Here is a 22,895-nt window from a genome sequence, read left to right as displayed (position 1 = left end):
AACTGTTCCATTAGAAGCCCGCCCATAATCTGTCAAAGTGATATGTAACCTCTCGTAAGCACTGATTAGAATGAAAAGAAACTAGAAACACCTTGAAGTAACTGAGAAAGCACCAAATGTGTGAAGCACACTCAATTTTTTAAACTTTCATTTTGAATACTAAATAAAGGAGAATCCAAAGATAGTAGGTATATAAATTCAGTGTGGGGGAAAAAAGAACGCTAGACAGATAATCAAAATCCTGGGTGCTATTCCTAATTCTGAGACTGAGTTTATCACCGATCTTGGACCAGACACTCAACCTCTACAGGGCTTGCTTTCCTCATCTATAAAAATACAGATGTTAGGATCTCTACAGAATCCTAAACTCTATGATCTAATCAAAAATAACACACAAAAAATTTTTATGTGCTTTTTCTCCTACTGACTCCAGGCACAAGTAGATAGGCACATACAGCTCACCATGAATTAAAGCTAATGAACCATTAAGTTTCCCATATCTGGATCCCTCAAATACAGAGTATTTACTACAGTAAAGTTTATAAACTGGATTATAAAAGTATCTTACTTTACAAGTCAACTTAAGAACAGAAACTTACGTCAACTTTTAAAAGGATGTATTTCTTTAAATTCATCTCTAGTGTGCTGAATTCTACTTTGAAGACTAGAGCTGGCAGGGAGAGGGTAATCAAACACTATCTATTCCATCATTAGTCCTAATCGACTCCAAAAAGGTATTCTTCTTTGGCTGGCAACCTTAGGCTGACTTGTGTGTATTAGGTCCAAGCCTGTTCCTTTCTCCATGACAAAAAGCTGGGGATTTGGCTGTTTTTAAACCCATGGATAGGTCGTACAGAACTTAAAACAACTACAACATTTAGTCCTTCTAATTTGAAGAACAGGCTCTCTAATGAAGCCCCAGAATGTTAAGAGTTAGAAGAGATTTTAGACTTATTCTACTCCAAGCTCATCATTTTACTGATGAGGAAATCAAAGCCCAGGATAAGTTAAAATGAATGCCCAAAGTCATACCAACTTTCCCAACGCTCAGACCCATTTCTTTAAATTACAAACCATAACAAAGTTACTTTCAACTGACCCCAGGATACATCAGCCAAACTCAAAACCCATAAGATGGAGCACCCCTTCAAGTGCTAAAGTATAGCCAAAAGTTCTCAAAATATATGGATAGGAACAAAGAAAGAATTCCTTAGGAATATATTTCTCATACATGACAAAAAGGTCAAAAACTGGTTCTATGCATAAAATTTTGCTCTTTGGACCATGTGTCAGGAGTGAACTGATTGTGAAATCCAGATAATTATTAAATAGACAGTGAAAACAAATACAGTTCATACTTTCTCTTGCTATATTTAAAAACACGCCTCGTATTTGAAAAGAAGGCGCCAAACATTCTAACATATTGTTAATGAAGGCAGACATCTGAAAAGATTCACTCTCCACCTGCTCTTCATCATCAGATGTATGAGTCAGTAGAACTAGACAGCAACAAATTCAAAACTCTTCCTGCCTGAAAAGAATGCAGGGGAAAAAACTAAAACAAAATCAACCAATTCAAAGTATCTCAAATTTTGAATTAGATTTTTTCATTCATTAATTGAAATGGTCCAAAACCAAATTATTTCAAATTTTATTCAGTCTTCAACTGAATGCTTTCACATAACTGGAAATGAGACTAATTTACTTCTAGCAAGCTCCATTTGAGAAAATACATGTCATAAATTCTGGATTTTTTTTTTGTTCTTTGCTAAAGTATTGACATTTACAAACTCACAAAATATGTACTTCTAGGTTCCAAACTCAAAGGTCATTGGACTAGTACCTCAATAAGACACTCTATCATTAAATACATTTTACAACCTATTAAAGCAATCTCAAATGTAAAAATACAACAGGGAAATAATTATTTCAGGATGAATGTGGCATTATGGGATGGTTATGCTTTGTTTCACTTAACATACTAAAAGGAATATTGGGCATATATATTATATATATAACAAAACCATTCCATCTCTAAATCAACATGTAATTACACTTCAGCAACCCGGTAACTGTTATTATTCTTGATTCTAAAGTACAATTATCACACAGCTTGAAAGAGCTATTTCATAGTTAACCAAATATCCTAATGTTATTTAATCAAAGTACCATTAAAGTCTATTTTTTCCAACCCTTGAGTGTCAGTTTATCAAAATTTTCCAAAGCCTAGAGTTAAAGTTTCATAACAAATCCAAACACAACCCGTCACAGAGACTTAGGTTATAAATACCTAATATGTCTAAAGAATCCAAATGGTCGATTTTGTTTTGTTTGAATTATACTATCTTTAGAAAACCAAAGGTAAGTATTAAAAAGTTTGCCCAAGAAGCAGAGGGACATGAAGGTAGATTCAAAACCCCTCATTACCAGTGTTGTACCAGATGCCTGCGATCAAGGGGTGGAGTGGGTTTTAGAAAGTGGGACTTTTAAAAAAAGCCTTCACTTTCCCAGACTGTTTTGGACATTCTGATAACATCTTTTTCTCCTTCTCAAAATGCCAGGCGTCTTTAAAGGAAAAGCTTTTCTATTGAGTGGCTTTTCTCGACTTTCACAGTACAATTAAACCCTTCTCCTGTCCAGATAGACTGAACCGTGTTCAGCCCTGGCACATAACAAAATCATTAAATCTAAAACGCCTCATTTGACAGATGTCTCATTAAATTCATCTTAAAGTTTAGGTAAGAGATGCCTTTGAAAAGGGGGGAAAAAAGACACCTGTTAACTCTAAGAAACCTTTGAGAGAGAACTCTCTCAAAATCCGCATAGAGCTCCACTCACGGGAAATAGAAGATATTAACAGTGTGTGGCACGTCTAAAACCTCCTGCCATGGGAGAAACGCCTCTGTGTGTATGTGTGTTTAACACAACCCCTGGGGACCCTAACAGGAAGGGAGCCTGAAGATTCAGGACATACACCACCAGCTGCTTAACAAAATTCCGCAAATTCAATTCAACAAATGTTTAAACTAAAATGCCAAGTATTATACTAGCCTTGGACCATATACAACATTAATGAATGTTATGTTACCAAGAAATCAAATTCAGCATTCTATAAAGAAAGAGAATCAAAAACAACAAAAACACCTTACTCTTTAAAAAATAAGAAGAATCTTGGGATAACCAGTCATTTAAGGTGGCTGTTTTAACAATCTTATAGCCACAAAAAGATAAAACTTTCAACCAGAAACTTCATAAATTCATTTACACTCATCTCCTCTCCCTGTAATTATTTCAAAAGGCATAAAAAAAACACACCATTTAAGGAATAACTATGAAAACCAGGCAGAGTAGCTTACTCTCTAACTCTATATAACATATGAATTATAAAAAATGAACAGCATGGTGACATCAATAGAGCACTACTGATCACTAAAGTACAAATAAGTTTACTTTAAGATGAAAGGTTTATGCAAACCTTTCATGATAGCTATTTTTGATACTTTACAAGTAAAGCTATGTTTTAAAGGAACTGAAATGTCACACCGCTACCCTCAAAAGTTATCCACTTTTCAGATAAAGTGTTAATGGTCTATGAAGATTTGAAATGAAATGAAGATTTACAGTTTAACAAATGAGGTGTGTGTAAGAGAATAAAGAATCATTAGGTGAACTTTATTTCATGCCAACTTAAATGCATGTAAGACTATTTGCAACCAGAATATTTAGAACACTTTCATACTCTTTCTGTATTGTCCACTTATTTGCCAGTCTTGCTTCTTTATGTTAAAGGCAGCATGATAAAAATAGAACCAACCACATTTCACAAGGAATACCACTTTGGACTAGAGGATAATATCACCTCATTACCAACAAAAATAGAATATTTTCGGAATGCTTTTAACCAAGTGAAAAATTCAAGTGTAAATGAAATTCAACTTTGATTCATGGAAAGTAATATGAATTGTAAAACAGAACATGCATGCTCTCTCTTCTCAGCTCTGCCAAGAACTGAAAAACCACAAGCAAGAATCAAAACTATGCATCAGTTTATCTGAAAAGAGGATTGACACCCACTCCTCCCTAATAATGTTTCCGAAAGGACAAATGAGATAATTTATGTGAAAGCTCTTTAAGATTTTTGAAGATAATAAACCCAACATATTAATAGGCGTTATCAAACCACAGTTATGAAAGACAAGACAGCACTCACTTCACATCAAAAACAAGTATAAAATTTAAATACAAAAAGCAACAAAAATAAAATTAAACCCTTTGTTCTTAAAAGGACTGCTTAAGCACACACTGGTGTCACATGTTCATACCACGTTACTCAATACCGCTGTAATTATAGTAATAAGAGACTTCTCGTCAATATTACAGCTTAATGCCGAACCACCCCTTCTTGGTTTCCATGTAGGAAACTATGTAAGGTTTGATCATCCCAGACGAGAAAAAGAGAAGAAATATGCGCGGGTAAGGAGTCCGTTCTCCTGAGCAATCCCAAAAAGTCAAACATAAAAATATCTTGTCCAAGATTCACGAGCCACAGTGGGTGTACTCTCCATCCTGTCAACATCATTTCCCACTATCACAATTTAAACTGAAACAGCCAGATGACTAAAGCTAAAAGGCAGTAGAAGAGAGTCAAAAATATTAAAAATATAGTTTCATACTGCCCTTGATTAATGACTCAGACGCCCCCAGGGAGTCCAAAACATAACCTCATTAACGTTTTTAAGTCCGTAACCTATGTCGAGTAACCTAAATTCTTGAATTTTTTTTCACCTAAAATTACTCTCAGGTAAAATTTAAGATGGCTGATCTTAAAGGAAAATTAAATGTTAATGTACCTAATATACTTAATACTTCACACAAGTTACTTCAGATAGAGCCATAATTAAATTTTTTCTTATTTAAAGTTAGCTAAGAGAATGGTTGCTTCAGAGGAGCAACAATTTTCAAACTAAGTTTTTCTCAACAACTCTGTAATTAGATAGTACCTTTTGTCCAAAGCCTTTTAGCTCATTAAAGACTTCCATTTTACTTTACCTAAATAAATATTTAAATATTCAAAGCAACCACAAATGGCTTTCAAAGCCTTTTAAGAATAACTTAGGCCAGGTTATAAATACTAAAATTTAACTGAAAGGTGACCTCAAGAGAATGAAAGTTCTCCACTGGACAAGAACTCCTCCAGTTATAAACAGATAAACTAGAAAAACAACAGATAACGAGCTCAATTTAAATACAAGAAAATATTCAAAAGCCTTCAAAAGCAATTTCCTAGTCTATCCTTAACTCCACATACACAGATAAACAAAAAGATACGCAGCAATAAACTTAAGAGTAAGTTATATGTAACATTATAAAAACGAATGTGGTGGAAAACACCCCCTCAAAGGATCTCATATAAAACAAACGTTAATTCTCTTCTTCTTATGGAAAAGAATTACTACCAAAACATGCCGCTTTCCTGTTGGGTGTCCTACATTCCACTGCAGCACACGGGTAACTTCTAGGAATCTCCTCCAGCTTGGTGCAAACCTGCGCTACACGTGAAGTCCTGATAATGTTCCGGTGATGAGTGAGACCACCTTATAACAAGGCCCTTTTGTTCATCAGTAACTAAACTTCCTTGCAAAAGTTCAAGTGGACTCACTATATGGTAAATTTTGTTCTATGGCAAATGAACATCAACACAGACGTTTGCTATGTTCTTAAGCTTAAAATAAGCTCAACTTGCTATAAAATAAGCAATTAGACATCTTTATAACATCTTTATAATATCTTTATTAAGACTGTTATATCTTTATAACAATCAGGCATCTTCCTTCTAGGACACCTGCATACCAGCTTCATATTCAAGAACAGGTTGGATGCTCTGTATGGCTTCCTCATTTAATTAATTACTTTTACAAGCATATTCACAGAAGTATATATGTATTTATACTGTGCATCTAAGAAATAAAGCAAATAAGTTCAGAATGAAGCAACAATTCCTGCTTTTCATAAAGAAAGAAACAAAAAGATTAAAATGAGCACACCAGAAATTTGTGATTTACCAGAAAGATAATTTGTCACCTTTATACTGAGATAAGTTTTTTTAAAAAAAACCTATATATCATCCACTTAGAACATTTTAGACACACTTGAAGAGACAATCAAGGGGAATCAAAGATTTAAATGTCATGACTAGGACACCTAAAACCCTTCCCATGGACATTTATCATGATCAACAATTCAGTCATGAGGAAAAGAAGGGATGCAGAGCTCTTTCCATACGAAATATGTTCAATACTGCTTATTTAACATATCCTTTGCTTTATATATAGTTCCTTCAATGTAATTGGTTGGTTATAAGGGCATTTATCATTCTCATGTTAAGAAAATATTCTCATTCCAAGTGTGATTACCCTTTACTGCTTTTGTAAAATAACAGTATTTTACAAATTACATGAGCCACAGGAGAAAATGATATAGTTGTTGCTCCTACATGAAAAAAAAAAATCACCTATTTTCTAGACCATAAGCTTTTAAAGGCTTGTCATCCGGTTTGGGATATTATCTTCAGATACTACAAATGCTATTGTATTATGATATGGTTTTCTTTACGAGGCAAAAATCCATCAGAAATCCACTTGAATTACAGAAAAACTTCAGTTAAACGTAAAGGAACATCTCACCAGGAATGCTACCAGTCTTGCATATCTCAATGTGTGAGTAATTTCTTCATTCAAACGGACTAAATTGCTACTGGGACACGAGCTGGACCAAAAACATATTAAATTAGAAAGAATGGCTACAGATTAATGAAATTACAAGTGTGATTATTTTTCCACCACCCATACAACCTAGGCGGGGAAGTAATTTAGTACTTTAGTAAATCTGGGGAAGATTTAACTCTCCTTTTAAGGCCTTTAATCTAGAAATGAAAAAAAAATGAGGAAGATTTTAGATCACCCTCAAGTCGTATTGTGATTCCTATATATCCCTATTGCAAGTCACATCGCAATGGTCAGTTCTGGCTATAAAGGCTAGAAGTAAGAAACTGAGAGAAAGAAATAGGCAAAACCACTTTTGACGCAAGAATCAAACTTACAGAGGAAACTGAAATAAAGCCAAAAAGCGCTGAGGAAAATTATCGCTAAAGAGGACCGCAGCTGCTGGGTTCCATCGAGGACTAAGTGGGCAAACGAGCAGCACCAGCTGATGCGGAGCGAGCTCCCGGGCTGGAAGGGCAACCCGCGGACAGTCAGACGGAGGGAGGGTGTTCCAGCGCATTTCTCAAGGTCATTTTCCTCTGTAGGTATCACGTGCACGTGATGTTTACCTGAAATCCCAAACTGCCTCAAACCCAACAAACCGGTGAACAGACGTCCGAAGGCAGCACTTCACTGTTAAAGACACCACTGCTTCTTTCAGGAGTGCCTGCTCCCTGTGCTTCCTGGTGGCCCTGCCACCTCTCCCAGCTTGCTTCCCAACCTCGGAGCCCCCAAGAATGACAAAAGCTCGCGGCTTTTAAAACTGCTCAATTTAGTATCACACAGATCGTACTTGAAAGCTGTAGAGAAGTAACAGAGACTCCCGAGGACCCGCGCTGACTCTCGGGGTGGCCAAACATTTCTCGGGACCTGGAAGTGCTTATTCCCCACGCGTCAAAGTGCAGGTGATCTTACCTGCATAGAAACGGATGAGGCAGCCGATCTCCGAGTCCATGCCTTCCTCCTGCACCCTCCACAACTCCCCAAACCCCAGGTGGAAGAGGTAGTCATTTTGGATCTGCAACGGCTTCTCGTCCGCCTCCAGGCGCCGGGTGGTCTCTCCGTGGAGTTGCACGTACAGGGTGGGCGGTGGAGGCGCCTGCTCCGCGGTCGCCCTGTTCCCATCCTGGGTCGACGGGGGGCGGCCGAGGGCCGCTGCTGCCGCCGCCTTCTCCTCCCGAGGCCGATCGCGGGCGGCGCCGCCTGGGCCCTCGACGCCCCTCTGGGCTTTCGGCTGCGGCGGAGGCGGTGAGGCCGTCGGGGATGACGGCCGGGAGCCCGCTCCAAGCCGGGGCAGGCGGGGCTGTTCCCGAGCCCCCGTCGGGGTCCGGGCCGGGGCCGGGTCAGCCTCCAGCTCCTCGGACGACGACGAGCAGCCGCCGCCGCTGCTGTAGGGGTCCAGCCGGTCCGACACGCTCTCGGCGCTGGGGCTCAGGCTGAAGCTCTCGGTGTCGGAGGCCGGGCCCGCGGCCGCGCCGTCCAGGAACCGCGGGGCGCCCGGCTCGCCCAGGCTGGAGTCTGAGGGCGCGGGGCTGGCGCGGGAGGCGCGGAGCGCCCACCCGTCCGGGGCGCCGGGCAGCGGCAGGTCGGCGGGAGGAGCCCGCTGCGGGCCCCCGACGGCGGCCAGTCCGCTCCTCCCGGATGGCGGCCCCGAGTCCCGCGGCTCGCCGGGCGGGAGCCGGGGACCGGCGTCGGGGTGCCCCTTGCCCAGCACCTTTACCACGCCGCCGCCCTTGTAGCCCACCTGCAGCAGGCGGGCGGCCACCTCGCCGGCTGTGGTGTCCAGCGTGCACAGCACCGGGCGCAGGTAGGTCGAGGCCATGTGGCGGTCGAAGACGTGCACGCAGCCCCGCTCGAGCTGGTGCCGCACCCAGTCCCGGTCCGACGGCTGCAGCTGCAGCATCTGCCGGTGCTTCAGGAGCAGCGTCTTCCTGTCCAGGCTCCGGGTGCACAGCGACGCCGAGGCCGAGCAGGAGGCGGAGAGGCCGGTGGCGCCGGGGGAGTGCGAGGCGGCAGCGGCGGACGACGACGAGGACGAGGACGACGAGGCGGCGGCGGCGGCGGCCGCGGACAGATTCCTCTTCAGCCGCCCTCTCCTCAGCAGCAGGGAGTTGGCGCCACCGCCGGCCCCGGGCACCGGGGCAGCTCCGCCAGCGGTGGGCTGGGGGGCGCCGCGCCTCCTCCTGCGACCCGTGCCTCCCGGCCGGCCAGGCATCGGCCCCAGCTGCGCTTCGCCGGGGGCCTCTTCCCGCGCCCCGCCGCTCGGGGCTGCCGGGGTCAGCGCGGGCTCCGGGCTCCGGCCGCCCCCGACTGCCGCCGCCAGAGCCGCCGCGGCCGCGGCCGCCGCTGCAGCCGCCGCCGGAGCCGGAGCTCGGTCCTCCCTGCTGGTCTCTGGAAGTCGCTGCGCCGTAGTCGCGGCGGCGGGCTCCATTGCAGTGGGGCTTCGCGCTTCCCCCCCAGCTCCGGAGACAGCGGGCAGAGAGAGAGGCGGGGAGGCGAAGGTGGGAGACGGCGGCGGCGCGGGGAAAAGGGAGAAGCCAATGGCGTTAGGCACGGCCGTTTCAGGGGATTATGTGGCAATTCGGAGCATTCCGTCGGTGTCTCGGTGTTCCATCCCGCGCGCCCGCCCGCTTGGCCGCCACCGCCCCCCCCTCACACACACACACCCCCTCCCCGCCCGGGTCGCAGGCGCCGAGCGCAGGCCCCGCCCACCCCACCGCCTCACCCTGGCGAACCCGCCGCGTAGCTGGGCTCATTGAATATTAATCACGCGCCGGCAGCGGGAAGGCGGGAGGCGGGCAGGGCGGGAGCTCCTCGGCGGGCCTCATGAATATGCATCACCTGCATGACGGCATTCCAGGCAGAAGAGGGGAGAGCAGGAGGGCGGCGGTGAGGCGGGGCTTCAGGGTAAACAAACGGGATGGCGTACGAGGGCGGGGCTGGGGGGGAGCAGCTTCCCGGGAGGTTCCGGCGCGAGCTTCAGAGACGGGGAGGCAGAGACGGATAGATGCGCGCGGTGCACCTTGGGAGTTGTAGTTCCAGTGCGCGGACGGGCATGCCCGAAGGAAACGTGGTGAACTACAAGCCCCAGAGATCCTTAAACTATGCCCCTCCTTGCAGCCAGCCGTGCGCCCTGGACAGTGGGTATTCTGCCCTCTGCTGTTGAACTCCGTGCCCGGGAATGTTCTTGTTCATTAACTTGTACTTAGCCCGCCCACTCCCGCTTCCCAGAAGACTCGTTTTCCCGGTTAATTGAAAGAGAGGGCTTCTAGGGACTCTAAACGGTACAAAGGTCCCCAGCCTTTGGTCTTCATCTCCACCACCCACTGAACGTGCTTAATGGAAATCGTGCAACCCCGACCCGATCCTCCAGTTCCTACATCTAAGAAGGAAAAAGGCAAAGGGCTGAGATCTCATTTTTCCCTGTTGATCTTAAGGTTTGAAGTAACTTAATGACACAGAAAGCGATGGAAAGTAGAGGAAACGCTGGAATGGAGGAGACACGGTGGGATATGAGATGGGCTGGTCCTGTATGTTCTCTCTTAACGTCTTCCCTTGTTTTTTCTTTCAACATTCAGAAGAAGTTATATTCTACGGCTACATTGTTATTCGTGGTCTGAAAAGTTGCACTTTCTTGTCAGTTGAAACAATATTGTAGGCTAGATTAAAATAGCATACTATTTAAAAGAATTTAGTAAAATTTTTAATTGAATTACTATTCCCCCACATTGTTTTATAAATCTGGATTTTCACATTTGCGACTTTTTCAACTTCATACTATCCAGGGACTGCCTTAACTTCAATAAAGTTACTAAACTTGGGGGTGAATTGGGAGTGGGGGGTTTGAGGAAAGAGGAAGGAGAGAGAAACAGAGAAACTGGAACTTGTAGCTGAAATAACAGAAACTAGTAAGGGCAAGGAAAGTTGTACTTGGGTTATCTACACAGTTTCATTGAAGAGGAATGGAGGAAGTTACAGGACCAAAAAATATATATTTATCTTGATTCTTGAAATTCCTGAAAATGATTTTTTATATTTTTCTTTTGAAGTATTACCTCTTGGTCTCATGAAACAAATGTTTATTCCATTTCAATTCAATCAACAGCACAGAGTTACATTTTTAAAATTAGGAAGAATGCAAGTTCTCCCAAGAGACATAAGATAGTCAAGTCAATTAATTTAACAAATAATTATAAACATATTATATGCCAGGTACTCTGTTACAGCAATTGAATAAATCAGACACTGTCTTGCCTTCACAGAGCTTATAGATTAGCAAGAAAGAGGTTCAACAAGTGAGAGGGATGTGGACGAGGGGAAAATACTGGGTGCCATGGAGGAAGCAAAAATAAAACGAGAACTGACCTAGTCTAGGGAGTCCAACAATAGAGACCTCACTTTGGATGAAATTTTCTGGAACAAATGAAGCTGAGTACTTGCTGAAGGATAAGTCTCTGAGAGAAAGTAAAGAGGCAGAGAAAGAGGTAATGATCTTGAAGATGAATTTCAGCTGCCTAATCCATATGTACCTTGAGTAGCACCTAACACAAACTATTCTAGAAATGAAAAGAACAGTATTTTAATTTAGCCCTACTTTAATAAGGTTAAAAAACAAAGACTACCTTAAATTTCAGCACTGAAACACGGACTATTTACATTTCTTTATATTTTTTAGTTCCTTAGCTGATTTCCTATAAACCTTTTAAGTTTTTTCTATATTAAGAAATATAGATTCACTTCGCAGTGAAGATGGCGTCGGGCAGTGGGACAAAAAACTTGGACTTCCGCCGATAGTGGGACAAAGATGAATATGAGAAGCTCGCCGAGAAGAGGCTCATGGAAGAGAGAGAAAAGAAGGATGGAAAACCAGTGCAGCCAGTCAAGCGAGAGCTTCTCCGGCATAGGGACTACAAGGTGGACCTGGAATCCAAACTTGGGAAGACAGTCGTCATTACGAAGACCACCCCACAGTCTGAGATGGGAGGATACTATTGCAATGTCTGTGACTGTGTGGTGAAAGACTCCATCAACTTCCTGGATCACATTAATGGAAAGAAACATCAGCGAAACCTGGGCATAGACATGAGTGTGGAACGTTCCACTTCGGATCAGGTGAAGAAACGTTTTGAAGTCAACAAGAAGAAGATGGAAGAGAAGCAGAAGGATTATGATTTTGAGGAAAGGATGAAGGAACTCAGAGAAGAGGAGGAAAAGGCCAAAGCCTACAAGAAAGAGAAACAGAAGGAGAAGAAAAGGAGGGCTGAGGAGGACTTGACATTTGAGGAGGAGGATGAGATGGCAGCTCTGATGGGCTTCTCTGGCTTTGGTTCCACCAAGAAGAGTTACTGAGGCTTTCTACGCTTGGCTTTTTGCCAGGCCTAACTTTGTGTGTGGGGGCATCATCTTTTGGGAGGTACTGGGGAAAGTCCTTAAGAGTGGCAGTGGGGAGGGCTAGAGGGTAGGTGTTTGTGGTTTCCCTGTACCTTGGGAGAGAGCACAGGATGCAAAGGAATGCGCTGTGGCATCTTCCTTCAGCCTCAGTATTTCACTGGAGACAGAGGACCTCTGATCATCTGAGTTCCCAATAAAGAAAAACCACCTCTTCTGAGGCTGCTTTCCCGAAAAAAAAAAAAAAAAGAAATTATTAATTCTCATATATCTGCTTTCTGGAGTTATTTTTATTTAGCTAATGTAACAAACTCAAGGGAAGTTTGTTCTAATCAGAAATTCTGTCACCATTGGCCCACTGTCCATTTGCATCCTCTCTAAGAAATCATAGCGCTGTTCTCAATAAGCTCTGAGTCTTGTTTAGTTTCACACAATCACCACGACTCTTGCCTTTTCATCCTCTAGGAGCTGTATTTACCCCTTGAAGTTATTTGTAACCAAAAAACCTCCTCCAAGCGGGAAAACTTAAAGAAAAAGCATTGGTCAGAGAATTCAGTGTACAAAGTATTGGAGTGGGGAGGGGTTGAAGAGTCTTCATACACACCTGCCAGACTTGGTATGAGGGATTACTAAATTAGGAGGAGAAAGGGAATAAATTATGTTCAAGTATCTCAACATGAAGAAAAAGGAAGTACACTCCAGCCTCAAAAAACAGTGGGTCCTTTTTTTGTGGGCGGGGGGAGAATGCAGATTATAATTTCTACACAGAGAAACTATTTCGGGCATAGTGTCTATAATCTAAAAGATGTCATATTCCATTGTATCCAAAATAATAGAAATCAGAGTTGAGGGGAGAGCAGAAGACCAAGGATCCACAGTGTGATCCATCCCTGGTTCCACCTCCAAACACCTTCAGTAAAGTTACTAAACTTGGGGGTGAGAGGAGAGAGAGAAAGAAATGAGAGTTCATAAAAATAGACAGTCCCCTGAACACCAGATCAACTGGAACCTCAGAGTTTTAATAACAGACAATGATAAGGGCAATGAAACTTGTACCTGGAGTTTGCTGGTATCATGGAACATCATCCAGACCGTCCGAGCCAACCCACGCTGTACAATTTCTCTGAGTAAGAAAAGGATTTCAGTTAGGGACAAATATTTTCTAGACACCCATGAAATCGCAGCTTCTCCTACTTAAAAGTAGAGTGGGGAATAGGCCACTATCTTGAAACCACATAACTCACAAATGCCCCCCATCCTTTAAAATGTTCCAAATGTACAATCTGATACCACATTTCTGACTAGCCACACTTTTAAAAGAACCACATCTTCAAATGCTAAAAGATAATCCTGAAAAGAAACAACAGATGTAAAAGTTGCAAACCCTGAGCCAACTTGTTAAAATATTTTCACAGCTAAGTATAGAAAAAGAGAACATAATTTTCAATTTACTGCCACAGTTTATTTTATGCCGTGTGATTTATAACTGACTTGCTGTGTTTTGCATCTAGGTTAATCCTGTTTGCATCCTTAGATCCAAGATAAAAGAAACCATCTTTGGAATTTTTTTTCTAATATAAGCAGTTGGGATTTTAATGGAGGCATGAATTGATAGCAGGATTGGTTTCAGTCTGAATTGTAAAGGGCTCAGCTGTGTCCAGAAATAAACTCAGAAAGATGCAATATACAATGTAATACACTTAGTTAGTACATTATGAGCAAGGAATATAATTATAGTTTCACATTTCTGTATCCCTTGAGCTACTAGCGGTTTACCATCCCTAAATTGCTCACTATTTACTCATTCATTTTTACTATGAGGGACCCATTTAGCAAATTAGTACTCTAGTGCACTAAATGGGCCCCAGGTGGCCAAACAGAATTCATATGTTCCCTGCTCACTGACAGGATGAGACCTTCTCAGCTCTCTAAGACCTCACCCCTCCCTCACAAACTTATCATCTGAACTCTGTCAAGAGCTTAGATTACCACTATCATTTTAGGTAGTCTATTTTATAGATATGGCTTGATAACTTTTCAGATTTTAGTGCACACTTTTTTAACCTGTAATTCTTTGTCTCCTTCTCATTCCTCACATCCTCCCTCACAGAAGTAAACGAGATGTGTTTGTCATCACAACAATGAAGTATTAGACCACAAAATAGAGGCCATGTAATCCCACCACTTCCAGTAACAATATAAATTACCTGGGACATTCATTCAACAAGTATTTATTAAGCTTTTATATGCAGGCACCATTTACACTCAGTAAATAGTATAGACAAAAATACATGCCCTAAGAAAGCTTACATATAGGCATTGTCATTTTTTTTTAAGCTTTAGTTAAAATTGTCCTACTTTCTTCTTTTGTATAGAAGGTTCTTGTTTCAGGCAAATGGGATATATGAAAATCTAGCTAGGGATTTCCCTGGTGGTGCAGTGGTTAAGAATCCACCTGCCAATGCAGGGAACACAGGTTCGATCCCTGGTCCAGGAAGATCCCACATGCCGCGCAGCAACTAAGCCCGTGTGCCACAACTACTGAGCCTGTGCTCTAGAACCCGCGAGCCACAGCTATTGAGCCCATGAGCCACAACTACTGAAGCCCGCGCGCCTAGAGCCTGTGCTCTGCAACAAGAGAAGCCACCGCAACGAGAAGCCCGCCACTTCAACAAACAGTAGCCCCTGCTCTCCGCAACTAGAGAAAGCCCGCACTCAGCAAAGAAGACCCAACGCAGCCAAAAATAAAAATTAATTAATTTTAAAACAAAAGAAAATCTAGGTATATAAATTATATATTAGGCTATAAATATTTCTTTGTTCTTTCTCTTATATGAATTCATCATAAAATTGTTTTAAATACTGGGCTCCTATAATATTAATACATTTAAAATATATTAATTGTAAAAACTGACTTATGCCCAGCTTTTAGAAATCCATTTTGGGTTCTAACAAGTGCCTAATACCTCTTTCCATCAAGATTCATGTCTAACAAATATCCTTCCTACATCATCCCAAAGCATTTTCCCCTGAATCTTCCATGACTAAAAATAGAAAAGTATCCTCCAGATGACTCCCCTATACTTATAGTCATTAATTATACCCTGAAGAATCAGCGTGGGAATTCTCTTTTTTGCCCCAAAATAGATTGTACGAGACACACTTAACCCCTAGAAATCCTGCTCTTTTCCCCTCTATTTCCCACCAAATCCACTGGCTGGACTCCTAGATATATTTGTTTCTTAGGGCTTCCATAACAAAGTACCATGAACTGGATGGCTCAAACAACAGAAACTTATTTTCTCAACGTCTGGAGGCTGAAGTCCAAAATCAAGGTGTTGGCAGGACCATGCTCCCTCTGAAGGCTGAGGGCTGGGTGGAGGGACCCTTTCTTGCCTGGTCCAGTTTCTGGTAGTTGCCAGCATTCCTTAACTTGGAGCTGCATTACTGCAAGCTCTTCCCTCTGGTGTCTGAGATCACAAGGCCTTCTCCCTGTGTCTCTGTGTCCAAATATCCCTCTTCTTATAAGGATACCAGTCTTTGGATCAGGGCCCACTCTAATCCATTATGATCTCACCGTAACTTGATTGAATCTGCAAAGACCCTATTTCCAAATAAGGTCATATTCTGATGTTCCAGGTAGATGCCAATTTTGGGGGGACACTCCATCCAGTACACTAGATGTCTTGTATCGCTACGCAAGAGTGACAATCTGAAATTTATCAGACTTCTAGATTTCAGGGATTAGTAAAATCTTTCCCCCCGTCCTGCCTCCCCGAAAAAACTGATGTCCAAACTAAGGTTATTTACTTTTTACTCACCCATTTAAATATTTTTTGAGTCTCTGTTTTATGTCAAGCACTATGCTAGGAATTGAGTGTATGATAGTGAATAAGACAGTTGTAAGCACTGCCCTCAAAAACATTTTAGGGCTTCCCTGGTGGCGCAGTGGTTGAGAGTCCGCCTGCCGATGCAGAGGACATGGGTTCGTGCCCCGGTCCGGGAAGATCCCACACGCCGCGGAGCAGCTGGGCCCGTGAGCCATGGCCGCTGAGCCTGCGCGTCCGGAGCCTGTGCTCCGCAACGGGAGAGGCCACAACAGTGAGAGGCCCGCGTACCGCAAAAAAAAAAAAAAAAAAATTTTAAACTATAAATACCATAAAAATACATTTAACGCAGAAAAAGTAGGAAAGACAAATCTCAGTATAAAAGGTTCCCTTTAAATTGAACAAAATTAATTTTATGAAAAACCTTTCACTGTTTTGTTTTTCTCGCCTTACCACAGATCAAGAAAAATGCCATCTCAAGCCAGTACCACATCTCAGACTTGGCATTTGGGAATCACAGTGGTAGAGTTTGCAAAGAGGTACTATCTCTAGTGCTCCTCTGTGCTGTAGCCAGTAATGGATGGTTATGGTAAACACAGAGCTGTGACTTGCAGGAATTTTATAAGGTACAACCATCTGCTGCCAGATGGATCAAAATATTACCAAAAAGATGATCACTGCACCAGTGCTATAGCATATGTATAATCTTACCATACCTCTAGTAAAAATGGGATGCCAGGAAAATCAGGCAGAGGGGATCATGCTTAGGTAGGTATATGAAGAGTCAAATATAATGATGGTGACAATGGCAGAATAACATTCTCAGTCCTCCACACATTCCATAGTTTGAAAGGTGGCTTCATGTAATATTTGCGGGAATTTAATAATATATAAGGTTGGAAGTCAGAAAGTCCTCATATGGTCCTGGTGCTATACTAACTAGTTAACTATGACCTTGGGAAGGTATTTGACCTTCAAGAAGGCTTCAGTTACTGATTTATGAAATGAAGGAGTTGAACTAGTGTCTCTAAAAAATCTTTCCCAGCTCAAAAAACTTCTGATTTTTGGCTGAAAGCAAAGTTGTCTAAATTGGAATACTGGCAAATGTTTTTGTTAGTCACAAAGCAGAGGTCTTCATATTTAGATGATATTAATTTGAAATAAGAAGGCTCTCAAGGCTGCTTCTTGCCATTTAAAAGAATTTTTAATGCATTTAAATAACAGCAGGATTATTCTGACATTTAAGAAAACTGCTGGGTTTTCAGTCCTTTGAAATATAAATTTCTCATGAATAGGAGTCAATCCACGACAACGAGATCCACAGCTTCAGATTTCAGGTAGAAATCTCATTAGCACAAAGTAAGTTCAGCTCACAGAAGCTAGAACATCCGCCCAGTGCACCAGGAGACACAGACAGGATGCTGACAGCAGCCGCAGTTCACAAAGCCAAAGCCTGGGATCAGCCCTAATGTCCATCAACTGCAAAACAGGTAAGTAAGTGGTAGCACAGTCTTACATTGAAATACCAACACTACAACAGCAATGAATAAAATTATTACAATGCTAGGTGATATGAATGAATCTTTTTTTTATTTTTGAATTTTATTTTTTTATACAGCAGGTTCTTATTAGTCATCAATTTTATACACATCACTGTATACATGTCAATCCTAATCTCCCAATTCATCACACCCCCACCACCACCACCCCCGCCGCTTTCCCCCCTTGGTGTCCATATGTTTGTTCTCTACATCTGTGTCTCTATTTCTTCCCTGCAAACCAGTTCATTTGTACCATTTTTCTAGGTTCCACATATATGTGTTAATATACGATATTTGTTTTTCTCTTTCTGACTTACTTCACTCTGTATGACAGTCTCTAGATCTATCCATGTCTCAACAAATGACCCAATTTCGTTCCTTTTTATGGCTGAGTAATATTCCATTGTATATATGTACCACACCTTCTTTATCCATTCATCTGTCGATGGGCATTTAGGTTGCTTCCATGACCTGGCTATCATAAATAGTGCTGCAATGAACATTGGGACGCATGTGTCTTTTCGAATTATGCTTTTCTCTGGGTATATGCCCAGTAGTGGGATTGCTGGATCATATGGTAATTCTATTTTTAGTTTTTTAAGGAACCTCCATACTGTTCTCCATAGTGGCTGTATCAATTTACATTCCCAGTAAAGTGAAAGAGGGTTCTCCTTTCTCCACACCCTCTCCAGCGTTTGTTGTTTGTAGATTTTCTGATGATGCCCATCCTAACTGGTGTGAGGTGATACCTCATTGTAGTTTTGATTTGCATTTCTCTAATAATTAGTGATGTTGAGCAGCTTTTCATGTGCTTCTTGGCTATCTGTATGCCTTCTTTGGAGAAATGTCTATTTAGGACTTCTGCCCATTTTTGGATTGGGTTGTTTGTTTTTTTAATATTGAGCTGCATGAGCTGTTTATATATTTTGGAGATTAATCCTTTGTTGATTCGTTTGCAAATATTTTCTCCCATTCTGAGGGTTGTCTTTTCGTCTTCCTTATGGTTCCATTTGCTGTGCAAAAGCTTTTAAGTTTCATTAGGTCCCATTTGTTTATTTTTGGTTTTATTTCCGTTACTCTAGGAGGTGGATCAAAAAATATCTTGCTGTGATTTATGTCAGAGTGTTCTTCCTATGTTTTCCTCTAAGAGTTTTAGTGTCCAGTCTTACAATTAGGTCTCTAATCCATTTTGAGTTTATTTTTGTGTATGGTGTTAGGAAGTGTTCTAATTTCATTCTTTTACATGTAGCTGTCCAGTTTTCCCAGCACCACTTATTGAAGAGACTCTCTTTTCTCCATTGTATATCCTTGCCTCCTTTGTCATAGATTAGCTGACCATAGGTGCGTGGGTTTATCTCTGGGCTTACTATCTTGTTCCATTGATCTATATTTCTGTTTTTGTGCCAGTACCATATTGTCTTGATTACTGTAGCTTTGTAGTGTAGTCTGAAGTCAGGGAGTCTGATTCCTCCAACTCTGCTCTTTTCCATCAAGATTGCTTTGGCTATTCGGGGTCTTTTGTGTCTCCATACAAATTTTAAGATTTTTTGTTCTAGTTCTGTAAAAAATGCCATTGGTAATTTGATAGGGATTGAATTGAATCTGTACATTGCTTTGGGCAGTAGAGTCATTTTCACAATATTGATTCTTCCAATCCAAGAACGTGGTATATCTCTCCATCTGTTGGTATCATTTTTTTTTTAAGATGTTGGGGGTAGGAGTTTATTTATTTTTGCTGTGTTGGGTCTTCATTTCTGTGCGAGGGCTTTCTCTAGTTGTGGCAAGCAGGGGCCACTCTTCATCGCAGTGCACGGGCCTCTCACTATCGTGGCCTCTCTTGTTGCAGAGCACAGGCTCCAGAAGCGAGGCTCAGTAGTTGTGGCTCACGGGCCTAGTTGCTCTGCAGCATGTGGGATCCTCCCAGACCAGGGCTCGAACCCGTGTCCCCTGCATTAGCAGGCAGATTCTCAACCACTGTGCCACCAGGGAAACCCTCTGTTGGTATCATCTTTAATTTCTTTCATCAGTGTCTTATAGTTTTCTGCATACAGGTCTTTTGTCTCCCTTGGTAGGTTTATTCCTAGGTATTTTATTCTTTTTGTTGCAGTGGTAAATGGGAGTGTTTCCTTAATTTCTCTTTCAGATTTTTCATCATTAGTATATAGGAATGCAAGAGATTTCTGTGCATTAATTTTGTATCCTGAAACTTTACCAAATTCATTGATTAGCTCTAGTAGTTTTCTGGTGGCATCTTTAGGATTCTCTATGTATAGTATCATGTCATCTGCAAACAGTGACAGTTTTACTTCTTCTTTTCCAATTTGTATTCCTTTTATTTATTTTTCTTCTCTGATTGCCGCGGCTAGGACTTCCAAAACTATGTTGAATAATAGTGGTGAAAGTGGACATCCTTGTCTTGTTCCTCATCTTAGAGGAAATGCTTTCAGTTTTTCACCATTGAGAATGATGTTTGTTGTGGGTTTGTCGTATATGGCCTTTATTATGTTGAGGTAGGTTCCCTCTATGACCACTTTCTGGAGAGTTTTTATCATAAATGGGTGTTGAATTTTGCCAAAGAACCAACTTTTAGTTTTATTGATCTTTGCTACTGTTTTGTTTCTATTTCATTTATTTCTGCTCTGATCTTTATGACTTCTTTCCTTCTGCTAACTTTGGGTTTTGGTTGTTCTTCTTTCTCTAGTTCCTTTAGGTGTAAGGTTAGATTGTTTATTTGAGATTTTTCTTGTTTCTTGAGGTAGGCGTGTATAGCTATAAACTTCTCTCTTAGAAGTGCTTTTGCTGCATCCCATAGGTTTTGAATCGTCATGTTTTCATTGTCATTTGTCTCTTGGTATTTTTTGATTTCCTCTTTGATTTCTTCAGTGATTTCTTGGTTATTTAGTAATGTATTGTTTAGCCTCCATGTGTTTGTGTTTTTTACGTTTTTTTCCCTGTAATTCATTTCTAATCTCATAGCGTTGTGGTCAGAAAAGATGCTTGATATGATTTTGATTTTCTTAAATTTACTGAGGCTTGATTTGTGACCCAAGATGTGATCTGTCCTGGAGAATGTTCCGTGCATACTTGAGAAGAAAGTGTAATCTGCTGTTTTGGGATGTAATGTCCTATAAATATCAATTAAATCTATCTGGTCTATTGTGTCATTTAAAGCTTCTGTTTCCTTATTTATTTTCATTTTGGATGATCTGTCCATTGGTGTAAGTGAGGTGTTAAGGTCCCCCACTATTACTGTGTTACTGTCGATTTCCTCTTTTATAGCTGCTAGCATTTGCCTTATGTATTGAGGTGCTCCTATGTTGGGGGCATATATATTTATAATTGTTATATCTTCTTCTTGGATTGATCCCTTGATCATTATGTAGTGTCCTTCCTTGTCTCTTGTAACATTCTTTTTTTTTTTTTTTTTTCTTGCAGTACACAGGCCTCTCACTGCTGTGGTCTCTCCCGTTGCAGAGCACAGGCTTCAGACATGCAGGCTCAGCGGCCATGGCTCGTGGGCCCAGCCGCTCCATGGCATATGGGATCTTCCCAGACCAGGGCACAAACCCACGTCCCCTGCATCGGTGGGCAGACTCTCAACCACTGCGCCACCAGGGAAGCCCACATTCTTTATTTTAAAGTCTATTTTATCTGATATGAGTATTGCTACTCCAGCTTTCTTTTGATTTCCATTTGCATGGAGTGTCTTTTTCCATCCCCTCACTTTCAGTCTGTATGTGTCCCTAGGTCTGAAGTGGGTCTCTTGTAGACAGCATATAGATGGGTCTTGTTTTTGTATCCATTCATCAAGCCTGTGTCTTTTGGTTGGGGCATTTAATCCATTCACGTTTAAGGTAATTATTGATATGTATGTTCCTATTACCATTTTCTTAATTGTTTTGGGTTTCTTTTTGTAGGTCCTTTTCTTCTCTTGTGTTTCCTACTTGGAGAAGTTCCTTTAGCATTTGCTGTAGAGCTGGTTTGGTGGTACTGAATTGTCTTAGCTTTTGCTTGTCTGTAAAGCTTTTGATTTCTCCATTGAATCTGAATGAGATCCTTGCCGGATAGAGTAATCTTGGTTGCAGGTTCTTCCCTTTCATCACTTTAAGTATATCATGCCACTCCCTTCTGGCTTGTAGAGTTTCTGCTGAGAAATCAGCTGTTAACCTTATGGGAGTTCCCTTGTATGTTATTTGTCGTTTTTTCCCTTGCTGCTTTCAACAATTTTTCTTTGTCTTTAATTTTTGCCAGTTTGATTATTATGTGTCTTGGCGTGTTTCTCCTTGGGTTTATCCTGTATGGGACTCGCTGTGCTTCCTGGACTTGGGTGGCTATTTCCTTTCCCATATTAGGGAAGTTTTCCACTCTAATATCTTCAAATATTTTCTCGGGTCCTTTCTCTCTCTCTTCTCCTTCTGGGACCCCTATAATGAGAATGTTGTTGCGTTTAATGTTGTCCCAGAGGTCTCTTAAGCTGTCTTCATTTCTTTTCATTCTTTTTTCTTTATTCTGTTCCGCAGCAGTGAATTCCACCATTCTGTCTTCCAGGTCACTTATCCATTTTTCTGCCTCAGTTATTCTGCTATTGATTCCTTCTAGTGTATTTTTCATTTCAGTTATTGCATTGCTCATCTCTGTTTGTTTGTTCTTTAATTCTTCTAGGTCTTTGTTAAACATTTCTTGCATCTTCTCGATCTTTGCCTCAATTCTTTTTCTGAGGTCCTGGATCATCTTCATTATCATTATTCTGAATTCTTTTTCTGCAAGGTTGCCTATCTCCACTTCTTTTAGTTGTTTTTCTGAGGTTTTAACTTGTTCCTTCATCTGGTACATAGCCCTCTGCCTTTTTATCTTGTCAATCTTTCTGTGAATATGGTTTTTGTTCCACAGGCTGCAGGATTGTAGTTCTTCTTGCTTCTGCTGTCTGCCCTTTGGTGGATGAGGTTATCTAAGAGGCTTGTGCAAGTTTCCTGATCTGAATGAATCTTAAAAGCATGTTGAGTGAAAGAAGCCAGACAAGCAAGATACTAAACATATGATCCCACTTATATCAAGTTCAAAAACGAGCCAAACTAATCTACACGTTTTAGGGATACAATTTAGGTGGTAAAATTGAAATGAAAGGAAAAGGAAGTAAATAACTAACACAAACCAACTAGGTGGAAGCGAGTGGGTTGTGACTGGGAATAGGACACATGGCAGGGGTAGGGGGCGTCTGGGATGCTGACAGTGTCCTGTGTATTGACCTAGGTGGGTACCTGAGTCTCTGTTTTTTAAAAATGGGTTCAGTCGTATATTTGTGTTTTATATACTTTCCTGTTTGTGTTATACTTCAGAACAAAGTTTCGTTTTTGTTTTTTTAAGATCAACTGTATGGT

The 22,895-nt window shown here is 41.5% G+C and overlaps 2 protein-coding genes across 2 annotated transcripts in view; one reads left to right on the top strand and one right to left on the bottom strand.

The window, feature by feature from the left end:
• The window catches only part of PHLPP1 (PH domain and leucine rich repeat protein phosphatase 1), a 209,958-nt gene extending 200,751 nt beyond the window's left edge, over positions 1 to 9,207 (bottom strand). Inside the window, exon 1 of the mRNA XM_079717492.1 lies at positions 7,677 to 9,207. Coding sequence (XP_079573618.1) covers positions 7,677 to 9,192 — 1,516 coding nt within the window. The 5' untranslated portion in view covers positions 9,193 to 9,207. The remainder of the gene's footprint in view (positions 1 to 7,676) is intronic.
• A 2,303-nt stretch (positions 9,208 to 11,510) lies between these two features.
• On the top strand, positions 11,511 to 12,492 carry LOC307062032 (zinc finger matrin-type protein 2-like; the record flags this gene model as incomplete). Its single annotated transcript, XM_079717493.1, is given in 2 exon segments — positions 11,511 to 11,552; positions 11,556 to 12,492. Coding segments are annotated over 2 exon segments (597 nt in total). The 3' UTR covers positions 12,111 to 12,492.
• Between the last annotated feature and the right edge of the window lie 10,403 nt (positions 12,493 to 22,895).

Source organism: Hyperoodon ampullatus, assembly GCF_949752795.1.
Source record: "Hyperoodon ampullatus genome assembly, chromosome: 13".
Classification (NCBI taxonomy): domain Eukaryota; kingdom Metazoa; phylum Chordata; class Mammalia; order Artiodactyla; family Ziphiidae; genus Hyperoodon; species Hyperoodon ampullatus.
Note: the sequence above shows the minus strand (reverse complement) of the source record. Positions and strands in the feature narration are given on the sequence as shown.